This window comes from Heterostelium album (genome assembly GCF_000004825.1).
Source record: "Heterostelium album PN500 unplaced genomic scaffold PPL_contig23, whole genome shotgun sequence".
In the NCBI taxonomy this organism is placed as follows: domain Eukaryota; phylum Evosea; class Eumycetozoa; order Acytosteliales; family Acytosteliaceae; genus Heterostelium; species Heterostelium album.
In genome coordinates, this window is record NW_008805100.1 from 60,707 (window position 1) to 81,927 (window position 21,221).

A 21,221-nucleotide genomic window follows, 5' to 3' on the forward strand; every position below is an offset into this window, starting at 1 on the left:
TGTTATTTACAAGATTTTTGAAATGTTGGTTAGTTGATTGCTGATTTGGTATTTGTTTGTTTGTTTGCTATTTTTTTTATTTATTTTTTAACAGTGGTTTTCATGCATACAGAGTTGATATCAATGATCATCACTGTATGTATGAATATATATATATATGATCTAAGAAATGATACTCGGATGAAGCACAATAGATTCTATTTCACTTGACACCAGACGACTAAGAGACAGGTGAGAGACTTGTTCTAGTTAATAGGTAGCCATCAGACTGTCAATTCTCTTGTAGAATAGGGTGGTCTTTGGTAGACTTGATAAGTCTTAAGATGCCTTTCAAAACAAAGAGACATGTCAGGTCTGGTACCAATTGAAATTAAATCTGTTAAGCATCATCCGAAGGTGCCATTTGCATAGATCATACCCACTTTTGTTGAAATGAAATCGTTGTATGCCAATTCAATCATTCCAATAGGGAGAGTAGAGAAATTGTAATGGTTAACATTGTGTGGGTATTGCAAATTTTGGCAAGGGTAAACTCTTTAGTGTAATTCTTGAAGATGGCATGTTGAATAAGAACTAGTATCATTAGTTTTAATAGTTGTTTGGCAATCTTATCCTTTGATTCTTTAAGTTCACAGATGATAACCTCCATTATATCTCCTTTTTTCTTGGTGCTTACGGGTTCTGGACCAACAATGAAATCGGATATCGGTAATTGGTCATAGAGTTGAGACAATGCAAGGTTGGAAGCAGAGTGCTGAAAAATATTTTGGCATGTGCTTGGTGAAGGAGTAATACGACACTAAATCAAAAGCTTTAGTATTAGTTATCTTTTTAGCTAAGTAGACTATATAAATGTTATTATTATAAACAACTTACTTCATTTGTAATGATCTTATAAATTTGACAACCTAGAATCCGATCACCATAGCTTTCTTTGGTTTCGAATAGATCGGATTTCGGATCAATTGCATAAACAATGAGTTTATCATTGATCAGTTTATTTAAATAGACATTGATGATTTCAAACTGATCTTTGTGTTTAGAAATAAATTTTGAATTCATTATGTTATTTGCTTTGAGTCGATATATAATATACTTAAAATATTAATATAATTTGATTTGATTTGATTTGAGTGGAGTTGTATAAATATAATATGTGTTTATACTATAAATTGTTGTGTGTACTTTAATTGTTGTTTATTGTAAAATGATCAAAATAGGTTGTTCTATTTATTCATTACAGTTTAAGCTTCTCAAAAATTAGAGAAATCACACTTGTGCATGAATGACGAACAGATTTAGGAAGTGGGTAAGAATAAAACTTGGGTTTTTTTATGACTTTCATTAAAAACTTAAATTTTTAATTTTCTATCTATTAAATGTGTTATTTATTTTTTTAGTATCTTAAAATTTTAAGGTACCACTACTAACTACTTAAATAATAGAGTTTTAATCCTGGGGAGAAAAACAACAAATACAAGAAATACAATCTATTTGTCACCAAGTAGATTAAGGTGGTTGAATTTAGAAACTCAAAAATAACTTAGAATTTAATTAAAGAAATTCTTCGAATCAAATTTTTGGATTTGGTATTCATGATTTATTTCTTCCTTATATCGAAAATAATTTTTGATTTATTTGTAATTTAACATGTTTTTTCCTATTAATACGTTTATTTTTCACTTCTTGATGTTGTGTAGAATAGAATTAAACAAAAACCTAACATGATGGGTTTTTTGAACAAATTTAATAAATTTTATTATATTTTATACTATTTTATTAATTATTAAAGGATAATAAAGATTAATATTATAATTAATTTTCAATAAATTTATTTTATTTAAATATGATAATCTTTTCTATTTAACAAAAATATGCCAACTAGATAATATTATAGAATTTCCTTTTTAACTTTTAATCATTAAAACAAATGTTTACTTGATTGATATCCGAACAGAAGTTGTAAACTGAGTAAGGAATGGTAACAATTTTCTGGGGCTCACCTCTACAATCATTGTTGTATGCTGTATACGATGTAGTGGTAAGTTGGTTAGGAGTACATCTATACTTGGCACTACCATGAGTTAAGAGTACACAAGTATCCAGAAGACTATATGTAGCTGAGATGATATGCTCCTTCCAGTTTGGTGATTCACAATATCCGGTGTATGCAAAATTGACTGTTGATTGTTGTGGTAAGACAAGGCTATCCACACAGCTGGCCGAATATCCATAGTATTCATGGTTTATTACATGCTCTAGACACTGGTCGATTCGGTGATAGACTTTCTTTTCAATTGGAATCGAACAGTCATTGTCTTTGAACTTCTGGATACCAATCTTATTAGGATCACCACTGCAATCGTAAACTGTTTTTCCAATACAGGAACCAGCCTTGACGAATAATCCACCATACTCCGAGTCATTGGAGCAATTTTTAGTATTGAAATACTTGAGGTAGGCGAAACCAGATTGTTTTCCAGCCAAGGAAACTGAAATCAGTGAGAACAGAACAAGAGTAGAAATAAAAATAAATTTTGAAGAGTACATTGTTAATTATGTAATATTATATTTTTAATAAATTAATAAGTTCATTTTTCTTATTTATAGAGAAACCAAATTGGATACCAATACCATCAGAAAAAATCAAATGACAATTTTTTTCGACCAAAAAAAGAATAAATAAAATGTTTTTTAATAAAACCCCAGACGAAAAAGATAAAAAATTGTTCTTATCAAAAAAAACACCATCATTATTAGAAGGGGAACCTATTTTTTTTTAATTTTTTTGTGACGTTGGCACCAGAATTTGATCTTTCAAAGGTAATTTTCCTAAAAAAAAATAGAATTTGTTTCTATTTCTTCCTTCTATGATATCATTTATATTTTATGAAAATTAAGAGACAATAAAGTTGATATTTATTGGAATTGTAAAACTATAACAGTATAATGTTTAGGTTATTAATCAATATCATTATTTATAACTATTCATAACGTTTTCCCTTGTTTGTATACCAGGAATATACTATTAAAAAACACTTTATTTGATACTTTGGGCTGATTTTATAAAACTTATTTTAGGTAAATTCTTTTGAATGTTTTTAATTATTTATAAAATAACACTAATAATTCTTTTTTTTTTAAAAACTCTCAATTAATATTTATAAATTTAATATGTCGTTATATAAATTATTCTCTCCAAACTATTTACTATAAGTTATGGAATAAACCTTGAGTGAAACAACTATTAAGATATAAACAAAACTACCTCAGAGAAGAATATCTTTTGAATATTAATACAATAAGTGAAAATAAATGTCTATTTTTATTTATTTTAATCTAGACAAAAGTTTATTTCGTTGATTTCAGAACAAAAGTTGAGAACAGAAAATGGAGTTGTATTGATTCTTTCTGGTTCACCTCCACAATTATTGTTGTAGGCTGTGTATGAAGAGGTTATAAGATCGGTGGAGTTACAGCTATATTGGGCACTTCCATGGGGTAAGAGTACACACTTATCCAATAGATTATAGTTCGATATAATGATATGCTCTTTCCAGTTTGGAGATTCACAATTTCCAGTGAATCCAAAGTTGACAGTGGATTGTTGTGGTAGGAGGAGGCTATCCACACAGCTGGCTGAATATCCGTAATATTCATTATTGATTACATGTTCAAGACAAGTGTTGGTTTGGTGATAGATCATCTTTCCGATTGGAACGGTACATTCATAATCTTTGTATTTTTGGACTCCAATCTTGTCAGGACCACCACTGCAATCGTAGATCATTTTTCCAACACAAGTACCAGCCTTCTGGAATGATCCACCGTACTCCGATTCGCTAGAACAATTTTGAGTATTGAAATACTTGAGGTAGGCGAAACCATATTGTTGTCCTGCCAAGGAAACAGAAACCAAAGATAACAAAATTACTGTAGTAATATTGATAAAATTTGAAGAGTTCATTGTTATTTATTTAAATATTATTCTTTTAATTTTAAAAAAACTATCCTTATTTTACTTTTCATTTTTATGGACAAAGAAAATTCGATACCAATACCATCAAAAAAATCTTTTTTCGATTTTTTTTTTTTTGACGACCTAAATAAAATTGTAGGTCGTCAAAAAAAATCAATAGTTTTCGTTTTTTTGCAAACAACCCAGACAAGATGGTATTGGAATTTGACCTTTCTTTTTTTGTAATCTTAATAAACAGAATTTGATTCTGAGTCTTCCATCGAAGAGTATTATATTCCATAGGAAATTACAGATATTTGACATTTTATTTTAAATAATCTAAAGCTAGTTCATCTATTAAGGTTAGTATGAAAAATAGAAAGTTATTAGTAATTCTTTTGTAAAAGTTGTAGAATTGTAGAATCAAACTAAAAGTTTTTTTATTTTATGATATTTAATTTTGTTTTCTAATTATTGATAGTTGTATATTTTTTTCATTCCGTTCTTTTTTAACAAGTTCGAGGTTGGCAGATGATTCCATTAACAACTCTTCGAAATACATTTCTTTCAAAAATTCAAATTTGTTACTGTGGCATAGAATGATTTTAGGTATGTTTGAATCAATATCATCCACTGTCTCTATATACTTTTCTACTAATGATAGTTCTGATGATGCCCAATCATAGTTATCAAAATACGATTCAATGTTTAGTTTCTTGATGTGTTTGTTTGATTTCAATATATTTGCAGTCCAAAGAAGATGTTGGTCATCGAGATTGTAAATTTTAAGTTTAGTGATTGTTGTATTGCTATTGTTTGAGAGAAGAGTGTAGAAAGATTCACCAATTACATCACATGATATTCCAAGTGCTGACAGCGTTGTGTTGATCGATAATGCTTGAGCAAACTGATCTGATACCAATTTTAATATCGATTGATCTCTTATCTTGTGTGTAGTACAAAAATTGGGCAAATCAAGTTCTTTAAGGGTTGTGTTGGTCGATAGTCGATGACAGAATTCAATCCATTCACTTGTTTGATTGTTATTTGATATCATCCTTCTAAAGTCGTGGTTAAATCCATGAGTACAAGCACAATTACGATTTAGTCTTTCGTTTTCATCGTAACCAAACAAACCAAATATCGTACGACCTTTAAAAGATTTGATATGATTGTTAACGATAAGTTTCAACTCTTTTATATCTTGATAGTCGGATTTACACATTTCAACCGATCTGAGTGATTCGATTGCAAATAGATTGGCATATGATAAATGAAGTACACCACTGCCATGACATCCATCATCGTATTCAAAGTAAACAGTGTCAACATTCCAACGATCGATCGGACTAAAGTCGAATTGAATAAAAACTTCATACGGAGTATAATAAGATAAATCAGCCGTAAAGAGTGTAACTTTCTCTAAAGATGATCGATCGATATCTTTTATTGACTCGGTTTCATTCGGTGGGAATTCAAAGATAGAATCATTGAGAAACAACTGTATTTTGATGTGTGGTTTATAGTTGACGATATCTCTCAGCAACTCCATATTCTTTGTATGAATGAACAATCGATCGACATTTTTAAAATACGAGATGTATTGAATGATATCTGAATCCAAGTAGTAACCCTGTGATCGATATAGTTGATCATGAAAGTAGAGATCTCTGACGCTATCAAACTTAATGATTGATCTATGTGCTGCAAGATTATAAACCGATTTGCGGATGATATTAACAAATTTTCTATCTATATAACCTGGGTTGCTCAAAAAATGCTCTGTAACTATATTGCTTGATATAATGCTAAACCATTCTTGACTGACCAATGCAAAGTTGATAACTAAACTAAAATCTACTTTTGACTTAAAAGTTTTCATTCTAATCTGACAAATAAATTTATTATAACAATCTAAACAATCATTTAATGCAAGACTAATGATCTTTTGAATAATTGTTTTTGATTTTATCATTATTATTTTGATTTAACTATTTGTTAGAAGTGAAAGAAGAACACAATTAATTTTAAAAGATCATTTTTCGCAAAGCAATCCACAAAATTTTTTTAATGGAAAAAAGGCGAATCTTATGCACAACTCAACCTAGTGCGAAAAAAAAAACAGTGACCTTTATAGCTTTAATTTCACTTAAACAAATATTTTACAAAAGAATAAGTAGGTGTTTTAATCTTTTTGAAATAAATAAAACAAAAATTTTTATTGAAAATCTTTATAGAATCGAAATTGTTCTGAAATAGCACTATGGAAAGAATCTATCTTTTTTTTTTCTAAAAATACAAAAATTAATTAAAAAAATAAATGAATAAATTATAAATAAAATTAATAAGTTTTGAAAGAGAATATTTATATTTAATTTTATTTATTAAAAAATAGATTCATATTGTCACTATCTATATACAATAATCTATTTATTTTCTAATAACAATTGATTCTCTCTTTCTTTTTTGCTGTCTTCTAATATCATTTCTGAGGTGAAAGCATAGATTTGATTGGTGAACTCTTCAAACTTTTTGGTAACGAATTCCAAATATCGTTCGACTTGTTCTCTAGTCAATTTGATCAATTCACCAAGATTGTTTTGATAGTAAAAAACTTTTTCGGCAAAGTACATTACTTTCTTTCCTCCATTGAATATCGAAACCACTCCATTTACAATACTTTGAATAAAAGGTAGGACCGTATTCATTATTTTACCGAGAGAGCCTAATATTTTATTACACATAACTATCAAGTTACTATGGAGCATTGAAGGAATTCTATGTAACTTGGCTTCCAACAATTTTTTAATGTGTAGAGCAAAAAATGTTCCAACTTCTACACTTTCTATTTTTGAATCTTCTTCCATTTATATAGTTTAAATATCTAATAGAATGAATATGTTATTTAAAAAATTTGAAAGTATTTGTTTTTTATAGATTTGATTTTTGATTGTTGTGTATGAAAATTAAAATAAAATAATTTTAAAAATCATTAAACCATCTCTCCTTCCAAGAGAGAAAACATCATTTTAGAGGTGATTTTGGAAGAAAGAAAATCATTTTATTTTTGATGTTTGTTTAAACATTTTTTTGTTCAAAATAGAAAAATGCTCATTTTTATCTTATTTTTTGAATCATTACTTTATTAAATAGACAAAGATTTAAAGATAGATAATCCTTAAAATAGTCTAAAAATACAATATTCTAAAAAATAAAAGAATTTTATGAAATGAAACATAGACTCTAAAAATGATAATTTTTATAAAAAACAATGTTGAAACAAACATCAAAAATAAAATCTCTTTCTTTCGAATCACCTTAAAAAAGATGATGATCTCACTGTGTCTTGGATCTGATGGAATGTTTTTAATTAAATTTATTTTAATAAACAACAATCAAAAATCAAATCTATTAAAAACAAAAAATATATTCAATACTTTAAAAGTAAATAATAATAACATAATTATCAATACATATTCATTATAATTATATAGTTTAATAATCCTAGAATAAATGGAATTAGAAACTTTAGAGGTTGGATCATTTTTTGCTCTACAGACAAAAACATTGTTGGAAGCCAAGCTACACAATATTCCATGGTAACTTGATAGTTATGTGTAATAAAATATTAGGCTCTCTCGGTAAAATAATGAATGTGGTCCTACCTTTGACGCAAAGTATTGTAAATGGAGTTGTTTCAATTCTCGGTGGAAAGAAAGTAGTATACTTTGCCGAACAAGTTGTTTACTATCAAAACAATCATGGTGAATTGATCAAATTGACTAGAGAACAAGTCGAACAATATAGGGAATATTTGGAAGTGTTTATAAATAGAATCAATGCTTTCACCTCAGATATGGCTTGAGAAGATAACTAAAAAGAGAGAGAGAGATCAATTGTTATTATTAGAAAATAAATAGATTGTTGTAGCTAGAATGTGCCATTATAAATCTATTTTAATATTTAAAAATAAAATTAAATATCAAATATTATTTTCTTTAAGTATTGAGGTATAATCTCTTTTAAAAACTTATTAATTGTGTCATTTAACTATTTGTTATTTGAGGCATAAAATGAAATAACACATATGAGAAAGATAAGAAAACGTGGAATTTAAATGGTGGTCCAAAATTAAATAAAAACACTCAAATTTTTGTTCTATTTAAAATTATGTTGTTAATACATGTATGAATATCTTTTTTTTTTTATTTACAATTTTAATGTTTTATGATATGTTTTAGATTAATTGATTACTATTTACAAGTTTAGATTTTTGATGTTTGTTGATTAATTGATTAGGTTTGGTTTGTTATTTTTTATCTAATAAGCGGTTTTAATGTACACCGAGTTGATTTGAATCAACATCTCGGTGTGGATGATTAATATATGATCTAAGAAATGATACTCGGATGAAGCACAACAGATTCTATTTCACTTGACACCAGACGACTAAGAGACAGCTTAGCGACTATTCTGTAGATAGCCATCAGACCTGTCAATTCTCTTGTAGAAGAGGGGTGGTCTTTGGTCTAAAGATACCCTTTCAAAACAAAGAGACATGTCAGCTTGGTACCAATTGAAATTAAATCTGTTAAGCATCATCCGATGGTGCCATTTGCATAGATCATACTTAAGCTCGTCTCTTGGTGGTGGTTGGTTTGAGAAAAACTCTTGGTGTATGTACCAGTGGAGCGAGAAGTGAAACTATAGATGCCATCGTCAATGAATTGTAAAGTTTGGCAAGAAGAAAGTCTTTAGTGTTTAGCTTGAACATGGCATGTTGAATAAGAACTAGTATCATTAGTTTTAATAATTGTTTGGCAACCTTATCCTTTGACTCTTTCAGTTCGCAGATGATAACCTCCATGATATCAGCCTTTTGCTTGTAATGAGTTAGTTCTTGACCAGCAATGAAATTAGAGATCGGTAATAGGTCATAGAGTTGAGATAATAAGATATTGGATGTTGAGTGTTGACGGATTTTATCGAGAGTATCTGGTGAAGGCGTAAAGCCACACTAAATATCAAAAGATACAATATTAATTTATTACTATTTTAGAATATTAATTGTATATTTGAACAACTTACTTCACTTGTAATGATCTTATAAATTTGACAACTTAGAATCCGATCACCATAGCTTTCTTTGGTTTCGAATAGATCGGATTTCGGATCAATTGCATAAACAATGAGTTTATCATTGATCAGTTTATTTAAATAGAGATTGATGGTTTGAATCTCATCTTGATATTTAGATAAGAATATTCTATTCATAATTTGATTTGATTTGATTTGATTGGAGTTGTATAAATATAATATGTGTTTATACTTTAAAATGATGCTTTTACTTAGAATAATGTTTATTTTGAAATAAAGATCAAAATAGGTTGTTCTATTTATTCATTACAGTTTAAGCTTCTCAAAAAATTGAGAAATCACACTTGTGCATGAACGTCAAACAAGATTTAGGAAGTGGGTAAGAAAAACAATAATGTGTGTGAAAATTCTTTGGTTTTTTTATGACTTTCATTAAAAACTTAAATTTTTAATTTTCTATCTATTAAATGTGTTATTGATATTTTTAGTATCTTTAAATTTTAAGGTACCACTACAGACAACTTAAATAATAGAGTTTTAATCCTGGGGAGAAAAACAACAAATACAAGAAATACAATCTATCTGTCACCAAGTAGATTAAGGTGGTTGAATTTACAAACTCAAAAATAAAATAGAAGTTAATTCTTAGAATCAAATTTTTCGGTTTGGTGTTCATGATTTATTACTTCCTTATATTGAAAATATAAAGTTCTTTTTTCGCAAGTTCGATGTTGAGAGTAGATTAGATTAAATCTTGGTAATACTTTTTGTTTATTTATCTCAGATAAATGATACTATGTATAATTTATTAATTTTCTTAAATTTTGTAATCCTCGTCCAGTGAAGTTGGTACGGCGCCAGTTGCTTTGTAACAGTTGGAAATGTTTTCGGTGTAATCGGTTTGACTGGAAACACTTTGGCTGATGCCAATGCACATCCACCAGCAACAGTGAACAACCATATGACCTACCAACAGCCCAACATCCCTACAACTGACATTTACCATGGAGATAAGAATGGAATTCCACCTGGTGTTGGTCATAATGTCATAATCGATCTACGATCTAATGAACATGATTAATAATGAATGGGTATGATACTACTGTTAGTTACCATCAAACGTTGAAATTTGTACTAAATAAAAGATAAACAAAATGTTATTTTATACAAAAAAAAAAAAAAAAAAAAGCATTTGTTTAAATAAAGCTTGTATTACTTTTAATTATGTCAATCTGTATTAATTTGTGTGCCTAATCAATTAAGGAAAATTTAAAAATTTGAATTTTTTTTTTTTTTTATTTATGTAAATTGATAACTGTCAAAAAAATTAATTAGTGTATGATCAAATAAGTGAAACTTTTTCATCTATCTCTATATATATAAATATATAACATTGAATGAGTGTTTTACCAAAAGATACTATCAAAGTAATTGCAGAATGTGTCGGTATTTCAAATTTAAATGATGAGATAGCAACTCAGTTAGCTTCCGATGTAGAATATAGAATAAGAGAAATCGCTCAAGTATGTAGATAGATAAATAGACAAGATAGTTTGCTTTTATTTACTTATCAATCATCATCATCATCATTACTATTATTATCAATATAATATCAATCATTTTTTAGGAATCAATTAAATTTATGAAACATGCAAAGAGAGAATATTTGACAACAGATGATATCAACAATGCATTGAAACTAAGAAATATAGAGGTGTTATATGGATACGGTGCAAGTGAACCATATAAATTCTCAAAGGTATTGAGTCCTTCACAAGCAATCTATTTCGTTCACGACAAAGAGTTGCTCTTTCAAGATATCATTGCACAACCACTGCCGAAATGCCCGCGTGAACCATCGTTGGCAGCACATTGGCTGGCGCTCGAAGGTGTACAACCTCTAATTCCACAGAATCCACCACCACAATCAATGTTGGATCCTTTCAACAACAAAAAGTTAAAGTTGGATCCATCGTCACAATCTTCGGGTGGTTCAGGCGGCGTCGGATCTGGCAGCGGTGGTGGTGTCGACTCTGGCGCAAGCGGTAACAACAACAGCAACAGCAACAACAACAACAACAACAACAACTCAGCAGCAGTAGTAACACCTGTTTCTACATCGATCGAAGGTATTCCATCTGCCATGGTTAAACCAACGGTGAAACACGTGCTCTCCAAGGAGATTCAGATGTTCTACGAGAAGATTATCACCTCTGTAAAGTCTGACAATCGTGAGCTGTTCGACGCGGTACTCGTCAGCTTGAAGACCGACTCTTCTCTACACCAACTGCTACCGTACTTTACCAACTTTATATCGTTGCAAGTCACACAGAATCTCACGGATCTGCCGTTGCTCATGCGTCTCATGCGTATGTGCAAAGCGATATTGGAATCGGATCATTTGCGTGCCGAGTTTTACCTGCACCAGATGATGCCGCCCATCGTTACATGTCTGGTCGGTCGCAAACTGTGTCAGCAGTCAACCGACAACCACTGGCGACTCAGAGACTTTGTAGCAAAGCTGCTCGCTATGATCTGCAAGAAATACGGACAGGCCTATCCCACTCTACAATCGCGTATCACACGAACACTCACACAGACACTCTACGACACTAGCAAACCACTGACCACACACTACGGTGCAATCGTTGGACTCTCTTCACTCGGTCGTAACACCGTACACACTCTACTCATACCGTACATCCCTAAATACTACAAACTCTTGGAACCAGAGCTGAACAATCATAGCAATGTCGATAAACAATTTGAAGCATCAAAAGTATTCAATTCATTAACTGTATGTGTTTGTGATTATATAATTTGAAAGTTTAAACTAGTTTATTAATATCATTTACTTTGCTGCTTTTTTAGGTTGCAGTTGGTAATTATCTATCATGGTTAACAGAAGGTGAGAATATATTGACAGTATTGGATTTGGAGAAACAAAAGTCACCTGTATCATTTGATATTGATTCAGTATCGGCAAATATTCAAAAGATATACCCAGAACTATTTGAAATATTTGGTGAAAAGTTATCAGTATATTTAAAGAAATCATCCGATTCAATGGATACTTCAAGTATTGATAACAACGGAATGATATTGTAATCTAAAAAAATAAAATAACTTTTAAAAAAAAAAAAAAGATAATAACAAAAAAGTATTTAGTTAACTTTTAAATAAACTTATTTTATTTGTTTATAACAAAAGTATCTATATATATTATATTATTTTATGATTTGTTTTGTTTTAAAAATATTATTATTATCTATCTATCTATCTTATTGTTGTTTAGTAAATAAATCTTTTAAGTTTTTATAGTTTTTAGGATCATATTGATCTGCTGATGTGTTGTTGTTGTTGTTTGTGTTGCTATTTGTTTCATTGGTGTTGTTTTCTTGTTGTTGTTGTTGTAAATACCAAAAATCATCTGTTGGTTGTTGTTCTTGTTGTTGTTCTTTTTGTTGTTGTAATTTTTGTTGTTTAAATTGAGATAATATACGTTTCTTTGTTTCCAAATCTATGGTTGGCCATACCGATTGAATCAATTGCTGTGATACTGGCAGTGCGTGTTGTTCAATGATGTTGGTACGTGCACGCTGTGAGTCAACCGATGCAATGCCTTCGAACAATGCTTCGGCAGCACGGTCCAGTGGACTCTCTACCTGCTGACTGGTGACAAGTCTGTGTAGTTCGGGTGTGGCGTGTTCGATTCTATTGAGACGCTTCTCGAGCTCGACTTGACGACGTTGCAAACCACGGATTCTATCGATGGCTGCAACCTTTTGACGACGATAACGGTCAGAGTAACGTGTGGCCAAGTTCTCCTTCAACGTGGCAACAGCTTGCAACTGTTTGATCTGACTGTCGATCTGCGATACTCTACTGGAGATACGGGCAAATGTAGCTTCATCCATCTGGAGGTAATCCTCAACGGTTGGCTCCTTGTTGCCAAACAACTGATCCTTCTCGGCCAATAAGCTCTTAATTTGTTCGTTCTCTTTGAATTCAAAGAGTTGACTAATCTGATTGATCTTCTCATTGGTGTTATCCAATTCATTCGATGCTTTCAACATCAACAAGAGATTACGTGTCTCTGAGTTGTTGCTAGCTGCTGCGTCGGTAACAGCAGTGCTGTTGTTGCCATTACTATCTACACCTTGTGGTGCAGCATCTTCAACATCGATATCATCTACTTCAGCCGATGATTTGATCTTGGTTGAAGCTTGCTCGGGATCGACGTAGAGTGTGTTGACCGCTTGATCTAGAGTCTTCTCGAATGCTTCGTTGAATTTGTTGACGTTGAGCACTGCCTTGTAGGTGGTGGGTGGAACCTCTTGGAATCTGTTCAACTCGTTGAATGTATCCAAGTTGGCGAGATCTGACTCGTAGTATTGTTGGAGTTTGGCTTCGGTGGCTGCGGTTTGCTCTGGACTGGCCTCGATGTTAAAGTACTTGGCCAACTCTGGTGAGATCTGTTTCTTGTCGTTCAACTGGTTGATTGCCTCACGCGAACAAACCACCGGGTACTCGATGTTGGTGCTCTCACTCCAGAGACTGTCGGCGTAGTTGTTCTTGAACAACTCTCTTGGGTCGTCTTTGGTTGCCTTTACGATGGTGCCGTCTTCGGTGACCGAGAGGTCGGCGAATGGCGAACGATTGTCCTTGAACACCTTCTGGATGAATTCATTCTTGTCGAGTTTGATCCATTTCTCATTCTCCATCTCATTCAGCTTCTCATTGAAGGAATCGACCTCCTTCGAGAATTGACTTGGCGATGCTTCGTCGGCGTCTCCGTCGGCGTCGTATCTGTCGACCTCTGGTTTATCGCCAAACATAAAGTCGAGACTCTCCTCGTCGTAGTCGGGACGATCAAACATATGGATACTATCGATTCCCTTCTCCTTGCAGTAGGCACGGATCTTGTCACCGAGGAGATCTTCCTCCGGTGCCAAATGGTAGTCGGACAATTTGTTTCCGTATTCGTTGGTCGGTTCGACAACACCGTCTTCCTCTTCGATGGGTACGGTCTCGAGGAGTTCCTTACCGATTTCCATTTGCAACTCTATCGACATCTCGTCGAGTTCGTCGAGCAAGTCAAATCCGGCTTGAGCATTCAGCGCCTCCAACTCTTCCTCCTCGAGCGTCTCCAACAACTTACGATAGGCTTCGACACGCTTCAACGCTTCGCCGTTGTCCTCGATGAGAGCATCGAGTTCCTCCTCTTGGAATTCGATACCGTCCTTTGGCAGTGGAATACCGCGCTCCTTGTAATAGGTGATACGCTCCTCCGGTGTGCTCTCTTCGGTGAGCTCGACTTGCTCTGCCTTGGCGGCAGCTTCTCTTCTGGTCTTCTCAGCGGCGGCAGCAGCGATTGCGGCAGCCTTCTTTTCCTTCTTTGCTTTCTCCATCGCCAAACTATCCTTTATTTCAGCATCAGTCGAATCCTTCGATACTTTAATTGGTTGTGCCAACAACTCTTTATATTCTGGATGTTCAGCAATGAACAAGTCATATTCCTCCGGTGAGAAATGTGATACCTGATCGAATGTAACCGGTGCTGTTTCACCATAATATTTCTTTAATCTTAATGATTCTTCCAATTCATCTCTTTATTATTTATTTGTCGAAAAGAAAATAAGTATATTTATATTATTACTTGAATGTATACTATTAACATACCTATGCATCATGAATACAAATTCTTCACGTCTGTTACTAACGGTTTTGTAGAGTGATGTCAAGTAGGAAAGATGTTGTTGTGGATCGAACGATGGAATACCGATTGCGTTTGCCTGTTGACGAATCAAGTTGAGTTCGATCTCTCGTTGTTCCAGCGAGTTGAAGATGTCACGAATCGCTTGGTGATGTGCTTGCTCCTCTGACAGACCTTTCTTCATTGCGGCGATCTTAAAGTTGGCAAAGTTGAATGAATCCTGGCTGAGTTCCAGTTCGAGATCCTCCGGTGAGAGGTCGTCGTCCTCATTGACAGCACTGTAGTAGTCCTTCTGATCACGAGCGTTACGACGTTGCACACGCTTCGACAGGGTGAGGTCGTCGGCAGGCGACAACGATTCACCTTCGTCGGGGTCGTCCTCCTCGAGATATCCAATCTCTGGGTACTCACGTGCGAAATCACGTGCGTAACGATCGATCGGCGAGTATATAGTAGCGACTTTTCCACGTGGTCTTGGTGGATGTGTGCTCGGTACACCTTCCGCCAACATCGTTCTGAATCCAAGTGGTAGCTCCTGCATACCATTCAGGACTTCGACCTTGAATGTTTGAAAAAAGTTATTTGCCTTCATTTATAAATAAAAATCTGTACAGTTGTTGTTGTTGTTTTTGTTTTTGTTACTGCTGCTGTTGCTGCTTGTTTGTTTTTCCAAAACCAAAAAAAAATAACTAAACTTGAACTGACTGAGAACTCTGAACTGATCTGATTTATGTAAATCTAAATATTCCTATTTTATATTATATCTTTGATATTGATATATATATAAAAAAATATGGAAATCTAAATTTAATTAAAAAGGTAGATAAACACTCGATAAATTGAATGATTCGTTTTATTTAACTTTTTTGTTGGTCAGTAGTGATCACAATCAAATAAAAATATGAAAAAATGAAATTTTTTGTTTTTTGTTTTTTTTTTTTTTTTTTTAGTGAAATGCAAAATATGTGTGTGTTGATCAAAAATCGAACATTGAAAAATGATCATGTTATTTTTTATATGGTAAAAGTTTACTATGAAAAAAAAAAGGGTGTGGTTTGTTTAAAAAACGTTACTTTGGCATTGATCATTCAAATGATTTTTAAAAAAAAAATTTCATAAAAGTTTTGTTTGTTTAAGAACATAAAAGAAAGAGAGATCAGTGTTGCGACTATTTACACTACTATATTTAATTATATTTCATATTACTTATCAAATTGAATTGTACAATATTAAAATATATTTATTAGTCAGTAGTTAAATAATAATAATGTTCAGACAATTATTCAGACAATCAAACCGTTCGACTGTTGCTAGCTTCTTAAAGCAACGTCAATACCATACATCAAGACCATTGTTCTCAGATGCTCTTAGCAGAGTATGTTTTCACATAAGCTTAAAAGAATAGATTATTATTTAGAAAACAAACAACTTAGCAAAAATAAGGTTATAAACAAACTCATATCTGCAAAAAAGTCGATCATCAACAATTAATTTAGCATAATCATATAAATTTGGATATGAAGACAATAGCGCACATACAGATAAACAAACAGATAAACAGCTACATTTAGATGAATAAAAGAAGAAAAGAAACTTTAGAGTAGAGGAAAAACAAAGGGAAGAAAAAAAAAAAAGATTGTTGATTGACTTTTAAAAAGTTTTGTTTGTATATGACTCTAGATTGCAATTTGTTTGTTTTTAACAATAAAAATATTAATAATAGTTATAAATCTAATTATATTTTATTTTATTTTTAATTAATCAATAATAGCATATTGAAACAGAAGAGAACAATGATCATACACCATTCGATTTCAATGAAGAGAATATGGTTAAAGTAGAAAAGATTCTTTCTAAATACCCACCAGCATATAGACAATCAGCAATGATCCCATTGTTGGATTTAGCTCAGAGACAGAATGGTGGTTGGATCTCATTGCGTGCAATGGATAAAGTAGCAGAGATCATCGGTGTACCACCAATGGAGGCATACGAAGTCGCTTCTTTCTACACAATGTTTAACCGTACAAAGATTGGAAAGAACTTTGTACAAGTCTGTACAACTACACCATGCATGTTGCGTGGTTCAACCGCTATCCTCGATGCCTGTAAACATCACTTAAAGATTGGTGTCGGTGGTAAGTAATTGTAACATACATAACCAAACTAATTAGTTTGTCTTATTAACATCATTTAATATTCATTCATTTTATTTTAAAGAAACAACAAAGGATGATGTTTTCACATTGGCAGAGGTCGAATGTCTCGGTGCCTGTGTAAATGCACCAATGATCTGTATTAACGATGACTTTTATGAGGATTTGACACCAGACTCAATGAAGAATCTATTAAACCAAATTCAAAATGGAAAAGAAACCAAGATCGGTCCACAAACTCACAGAAAGGCTGCCGAAGGACCACAAGGAAAGACAACTCTATTAGAACAACCAAGTGGTCCATTCTGTAGAGATGATTTGTAATTAATAACCATAAACAAATAACAAATGATAATTAAAAAATAACCACACCAAAACCAACAATAATAATAATATTCACAACAATAAAATAATCTTTGAAAATCAAAAAAAAAAAGTATAAACATTTAATAAAATCGATTTATTCATTCATTTATCATAATGAAAATAATGTTACTTAATCCAAGCCACTTGGATTAAAAAAAGTGTAGCAAACAGTACAACAACACTATTTTTACCATCTTTAATCAAAGGGTGGTTTCAGATAACTTATAGAAATTAAAATTTCAATTTTTATGATTATGTCTAGAAATTAAAATTTTAATTTAGAAAATATTTTATTAAATTTGTTATAAATACATATACTTCATTGTTTTGTTTAATAAATCATAATATAAAATATAATAGAATGTCATTCAATTGCCCAGATTGTAATACTAGTGTTCCAGGTTCGAATTGTGCTTTTTCTTTATCTAGAAGTAAAGGATGGAAAAATAAATCTGGTTGCGAGTCCTATTGTAAATGTGGTTATCCAATTAAAGCGAAACAACTAAGAACCAATGTATTTTCAAGTTTTTTAAATAATGATAGAGCTGCTAATAGTGATGCCTACATATATTGTGAAACTAGTGGTGGCCAGAGTCATGTCTACTATGGTACTTTTAACTCTTGTTCTATTGGAAATGGTTTACCAGCAGTGGAATGAGTAGTTGTTCGGTATTTGAAAGATATGGCAACTCAAGATAAGCTTAAGTTTAAAAAAACATTCAAATATCAAAATAGCTTAATAAATGATAATCAGTTTCATTTGGTAGAAAGATAGATAGAATTATATTTGATATGGATAAACGAAATAAATTCAATTAAAATAAAGATAAATTTATAGATTTTTATTAAACTAAATCTAGAATATTAAGAATATAAATTAATTTTATTTATTTTTAACCAAATATAACCAATCATGTTATTTTTTAAAAAAACAAATAACATGACATTGACAAAGATTATTTTTGTTTTTCATATTTAAATATGTTGTATTGGGTTAAAAGAAGAGCAATGATATGATTACCTTTGATTTGACTGTTTTCCGAATCTGTGGGGGAATCCATCATCTCGGATAAATTGTGTGCTGAATAATAATCTGGATAGTATTCTTTGATGAATTGAAGTGAATCATGAGAGTTTGTTAATATCATTGCTGATAACTTTTGTCGATTTCCAAGATCAATTTCCAAAGTCTTTAGATTGGAAAGTAAATTTCCTTGCTTCATCTCATCTTTTTGATAATATCCACCAATAATAAGGGTTTCCATTGGCTTTGGCAAAGGTATTCTGTTGTTACCTATGTCTTCTTCAGAAATAAGAACTTGGTAATTAAAGTGACCCGTTGATTGAGGATTGTTAAAAATAGTCATTCTCTTAAGTGATGAAGGAAGCACCCTTATTTTAAAAGTATGTTCGTAGTCTTTTGGTAGGAAAAGAGATTCCAATGAGCTAGGTAAAACTCCTATCTCTAAAGGATGATTAAAGTTTTCAGTGAACTCTAATACTTTAACAGAGTTTGGTAAAACCTTCTCTTGAATCTTTTGATTAAAAGAATAAAATTTTAAGAAGTGAAGTGATTGTGGCAATACTCCAATATCCAATTCTTGATTGTACTCCTTGAAAGTTAGTCTTTCAAGAGTTTTTGGTAAGACTCCAATCTCTAATCTTTGATTAAACGATCCTAAATTTAGCCAGACTAGATGTTCGGGCAGATCTCCTATTTTGAAACTATGATTATAGCCCACCATTTCCAATGAATATAGTGCCGACGGTAGAACTCCTTTTTCTAATATTTGATTGAATCCAGTACCAATCTTTAATGATCTCAGTGATTCAGGTAGCAACCCTTTAGATAATATTTGATTGAAACCATTACCAAGCACCAAAGTTGATAGCGATAAAGGAAAGGCACCTTCGGACCAAATTTGATTGAATACCTCTCCAAACAAATTCAATGTTATAAGGGAATCGGGTAACATTCCTTTTTCCAATTTCTGATTGAAAAATTGTCCAAATGATAATCGTTTGAGTGATTTCGGAAGAACATCAGCTGGTATTGGTTGATTGAAATTAATACCAAATGTTAATGTTGTAAGATTTGGTGGAAGTGAATCCGGTTTCAAGAGTTGATTAAATTCATTACCAAAATAGAGATCGGTTACATATTCGGAGCTATTTTCGAATGGAGCATTCACATTGAATATTATTGTATCGTCTTCAATGACAGTTTCAATATACTGGTTTAAAAATTGATTCATTGATTCTCTATTCTTTGGACTCTTATCCAACAATCGATGAATAAAGTGAATCAATTGTTTTGAATATCTGTTTTCTGAAATCTTAATTTCACCTTTTGTTTGGAATAGTTGATGATTATCTCTATCATCTTGGTGACTAATAATCATAAATAAAAACACTAGTTAATAACTATAAAATGAACCAATTTTAAAAAAATTTTATTTAATATTTACCAACATAATAATTTGAGTATAGTTGATCCAACTGAAAAGAAGTCACATGATTGAGCATATTGTCTATTCATTGCTTCCTAAATGTGGTTAACAATATATTTTTAATTTAGTTTAAATGGAAAATGAAAATGAAATAGATGATACATACAGGTGCGATATAACCAGGTGTCCCACGAGTTGCATTTATTAGAGTGTTTGAGTTTATCTTCGCAATGGGGCAAATGGTTGGCTCTGATATATCTTCACCGATACTTTCAATAGCCAATTCACTTCCTTGAGGAATGTCTTCGTTGGTATCTTGATATTCGATGATTGTTGATGGATCGTCAAGGAATTTCAAACATCCGAAATCACCAAGCATCAAAGTAATATCATATGTACATACTTCAATGAAAATATTTGATGGTTTGATATCGCAATGAACTATCCCATGCTTATCAAGTTCCAAAAGAATATTGAATAGTTGTGTAATGTATTTAATAATTTCTGATTCTTTAAAGATTCTTTAAATAGATAGTTAGAATAAATCAAAAAAAACCAAAGTCAATTTAAAAATTTATACTTACCGGTTTTGATCAATCATACGTTTATGCTTTACAGCAAGATCACCACCATCACAATATTTAGTGATGATATGAAAGATTTTATTGTCTTTATCATCGAAATGGTCAACAAGTTGAACAAATCTTGGATTATCGATCAGTAGTTGCATTGCTCTGATTTCATTCAATGATCTTTCATAGTTTTTTTGATCATTTTCATAGTTTATCTTTTTATAAACATACTATAGTTGTGTTGTTTTTGTTAGTTTTATAATTGTCATTTGAATAGTTTAGTTTAGTTTGATATCTTACCAAGCTATTGTTAGCGCCTACTAAAAATACATTATTGATTTTGTTACTGTTTGGAAATCTTGATATTGATTGATATCGATTGTTATTAATGGAATGTGATAGTTTGAAATAGTCAAGATTGTTATTGAATTGACACTCTGCTATATTGATTGTGTATGATTGTGAACTTTTTAATAACTCTATGTGCATAGATAATTGATCACCACTGCAGTGGCTATTCGATTTATCGTTTTTCAATGTCGACTCTAATTTTATTATTATTAATTGATATTCATTGTCGACTCCGTCTGGCATTACAATTACATTATTAATAGTATCAATATTCCCCAATAATATGATATTTCTATGTTGTTCACTACCATTATCATTGATATCTTTCAAATGATTATGCATTAATATTATTAATCTACCTAGGTATACATCGATTCTAAATTTCAATATATTTCTACCATTGACTAATTTATCTGTTTTCTCTATATAGTTTTGATTCATTTTATAAAGTAATAAGTAATATTAATTATTTTAAATGATCATTTTGATAAGAATCACATGTGATTATGAGAAAAGTGAATATTTAATTTTAAATTGATTATTTTACCCCATTCC

At 31.4% G+C, this 21,221-nt stretch overlaps 11 protein-coding genes across 11 annotated transcripts; 3 read left to right on the forward strand and 8 right to left on the reverse strand.

Moving 5' to 3' along the window:
• Window positions 1-457: 457 nt before the first annotated feature.
• On the reverse strand, window positions 458-1,062 carry PPL_11564 (uncharacterized protein; the record flags this gene model as incomplete). The annotated part of the gene is made up of 2 exons (XM_020582314.1): window positions 458-799; window positions 877-1,062. 2 exons carry the CDS (start codon window positions 1,060-1,062, stop codon window positions 458-460), a joined length of 528 nt encoding a protein of 175 aa, XP_020426730.1.
• An 852-nt stretch (window positions 1,063-1,914) lies between these two features.
• PPL_11565 (DUF3430 domain-containing protein) lies at window positions 1,915-2,550 on the reverse strand (the record flags this gene model as incomplete). The annotated part of the gene is made up of 1 exon (XM_020582315.1): window positions 1,915-2,550. The coding sequence occupies one exon, from the start codon at window positions 2,548-2,550 to the stop codon at window positions 1,915-1,917; it is 636 nt and encodes a 211-aa protein (XP_020426731.1).
• Window positions 2,551-3,334: 784 nt separating this feature from the next.
• On the reverse strand, window positions 3,335-3,967 carry PPL_11566 (uncharacterized protein; the record flags this gene model as incomplete). The annotated part of the gene is made up of 1 exon (XM_020582316.1): window positions 3,335-3,967. The coding sequence occupies one exon, from the start codon at window positions 3,965-3,967 to the stop codon at window positions 3,335-3,337; it is 633 nt and encodes a 210-aa protein (XP_020426732.1).
• A 445-nt stretch (window positions 3,968-4,412) lies between these two features.
• PPL_11567 (uncharacterized protein) lies at window positions 4,413-5,933 on the reverse strand (the record flags this gene model as incomplete). Its single annotated transcript, XM_020582317.1, has 1 exon — window positions 4,413-5,933. The coding sequence occupies one exon, from the start codon at window positions 5,931-5,933 to the stop codon at window positions 4,413-4,415; it is 1,521 nt and encodes a 506-aa protein (XP_020426733.1).
• Window positions 5,934-6,384: 451 nt separating this feature from the next.
• Window positions 6,385-6,666, reverse strand: PPL_11568 (uncharacterized protein; the record flags this gene model as incomplete). Its single annotated transcript, XM_020582318.1, has 1 exon — window positions 6,385-6,666. The coding sequence occupies one exon, from the start codon at window positions 6,664-6,666 to the stop codon at window positions 6,385-6,387; it is 282 nt and encodes a 93-aa protein (XP_020426734.1).
• A 941-nt stretch (window positions 6,667-7,607) lies between these two features.
• Window positions 7,608-7,823, forward strand: PPL_11569 (uncharacterized protein; the record flags this gene model as incomplete). Its single annotated transcript, XM_020582319.1, has 1 exon — window positions 7,608-7,823. The coding sequence occupies one exon, from the start codon at window positions 7,608-7,610 to the stop codon at window positions 7,821-7,823; it is 216 nt and encodes a 71-aa protein (XP_020426735.1).
• A 630-nt stretch (window positions 7,824-8,453) lies between these two features.
• PPL_11570 (uncharacterized protein) lies at window positions 8,454-9,232 on the reverse strand (the record flags this gene model as incomplete). Its single annotated transcript, XM_020582320.1, has 3 exons — window positions 8,454-8,498; window positions 8,643-8,975; window positions 9,047-9,232. 3 exons carry the CDS (start codon window positions 9,230-9,232, stop codon window positions 8,454-8,456), a joined length of 564 nt encoding a protein of 187 aa, XP_020426736.1.
• A 1,220-nt stretch (window positions 9,233-10,452) lies between these two features.
• taf6 (TATA-binding protein-associated-factor) lies at window positions 10,453-12,163 on the forward strand (the record flags this gene model as incomplete). The annotated part of the gene is made up of 5 exons (XM_020582321.1): window positions 10,453-10,578; window positions 10,683-11,184; window positions 11,292-11,510; window positions 11,788-11,852; window positions 11,927-12,163. The coding sequence occupies 5 exons, from the start codon at window positions 10,453-10,455 to the stop codon at window positions 12,161-12,163; spliced, it is 1,149 nt and encodes a 382-aa protein (XP_020426737.1).
• A 173-nt stretch (window positions 12,164-12,336) lies between these two features.
• Window positions 12,337-15,363, reverse strand: PPL_11572 (uncharacterized protein; the record flags this gene model as incomplete). Its single annotated transcript, XM_020582322.1, has 2 exons — window positions 12,337-14,665; window positions 14,738-15,363. The coding sequence occupies 2 exons, from the start codon at window positions 15,361-15,363 to the stop codon at window positions 12,337-12,339; spliced, it is 2,955 nt and encodes a 984-aa protein (XP_020426738.1).
• A 675-nt stretch (window positions 15,364-16,038) lies between these two features.
• On the forward strand, window positions 16,039-17,951 carry ndufv2 (complex I 24 kDa subunit family protein; the record flags this gene model as incomplete). The annotated part of the gene is made up of 4 exons (XM_020582323.1): window positions 16,039-16,146; window positions 16,543-16,909; window positions 16,992-17,247; window positions 17,654-17,951. 4 exons carry the CDS (start codon window positions 16,039-16,041, stop codon window positions 17,949-17,951), a joined length of 1,029 nt encoding a protein of 342 aa, XP_020426739.1.
• Window positions 17,952-18,249: 298 nt separating this feature from the next.
• On the reverse strand, window positions 18,250-21,107 carry PPL_11574 (uncharacterized protein; the record flags this gene model as incomplete). Its single annotated transcript, XM_020582324.1, has 6 exons — window positions 18,250-19,007; window positions 19,167-19,684; window positions 19,762-19,838; window positions 19,910-20,264; window positions 20,328-20,530; window positions 20,646-21,107. The coding sequence occupies 6 exons, from the start codon at window positions 21,105-21,107 to the stop codon at window positions 18,250-18,252; spliced, it is 2,373 nt and encodes a 790-aa protein (XP_020426740.1).
• Window positions 21,108-21,221: the final 114 nt, after the last annotated feature.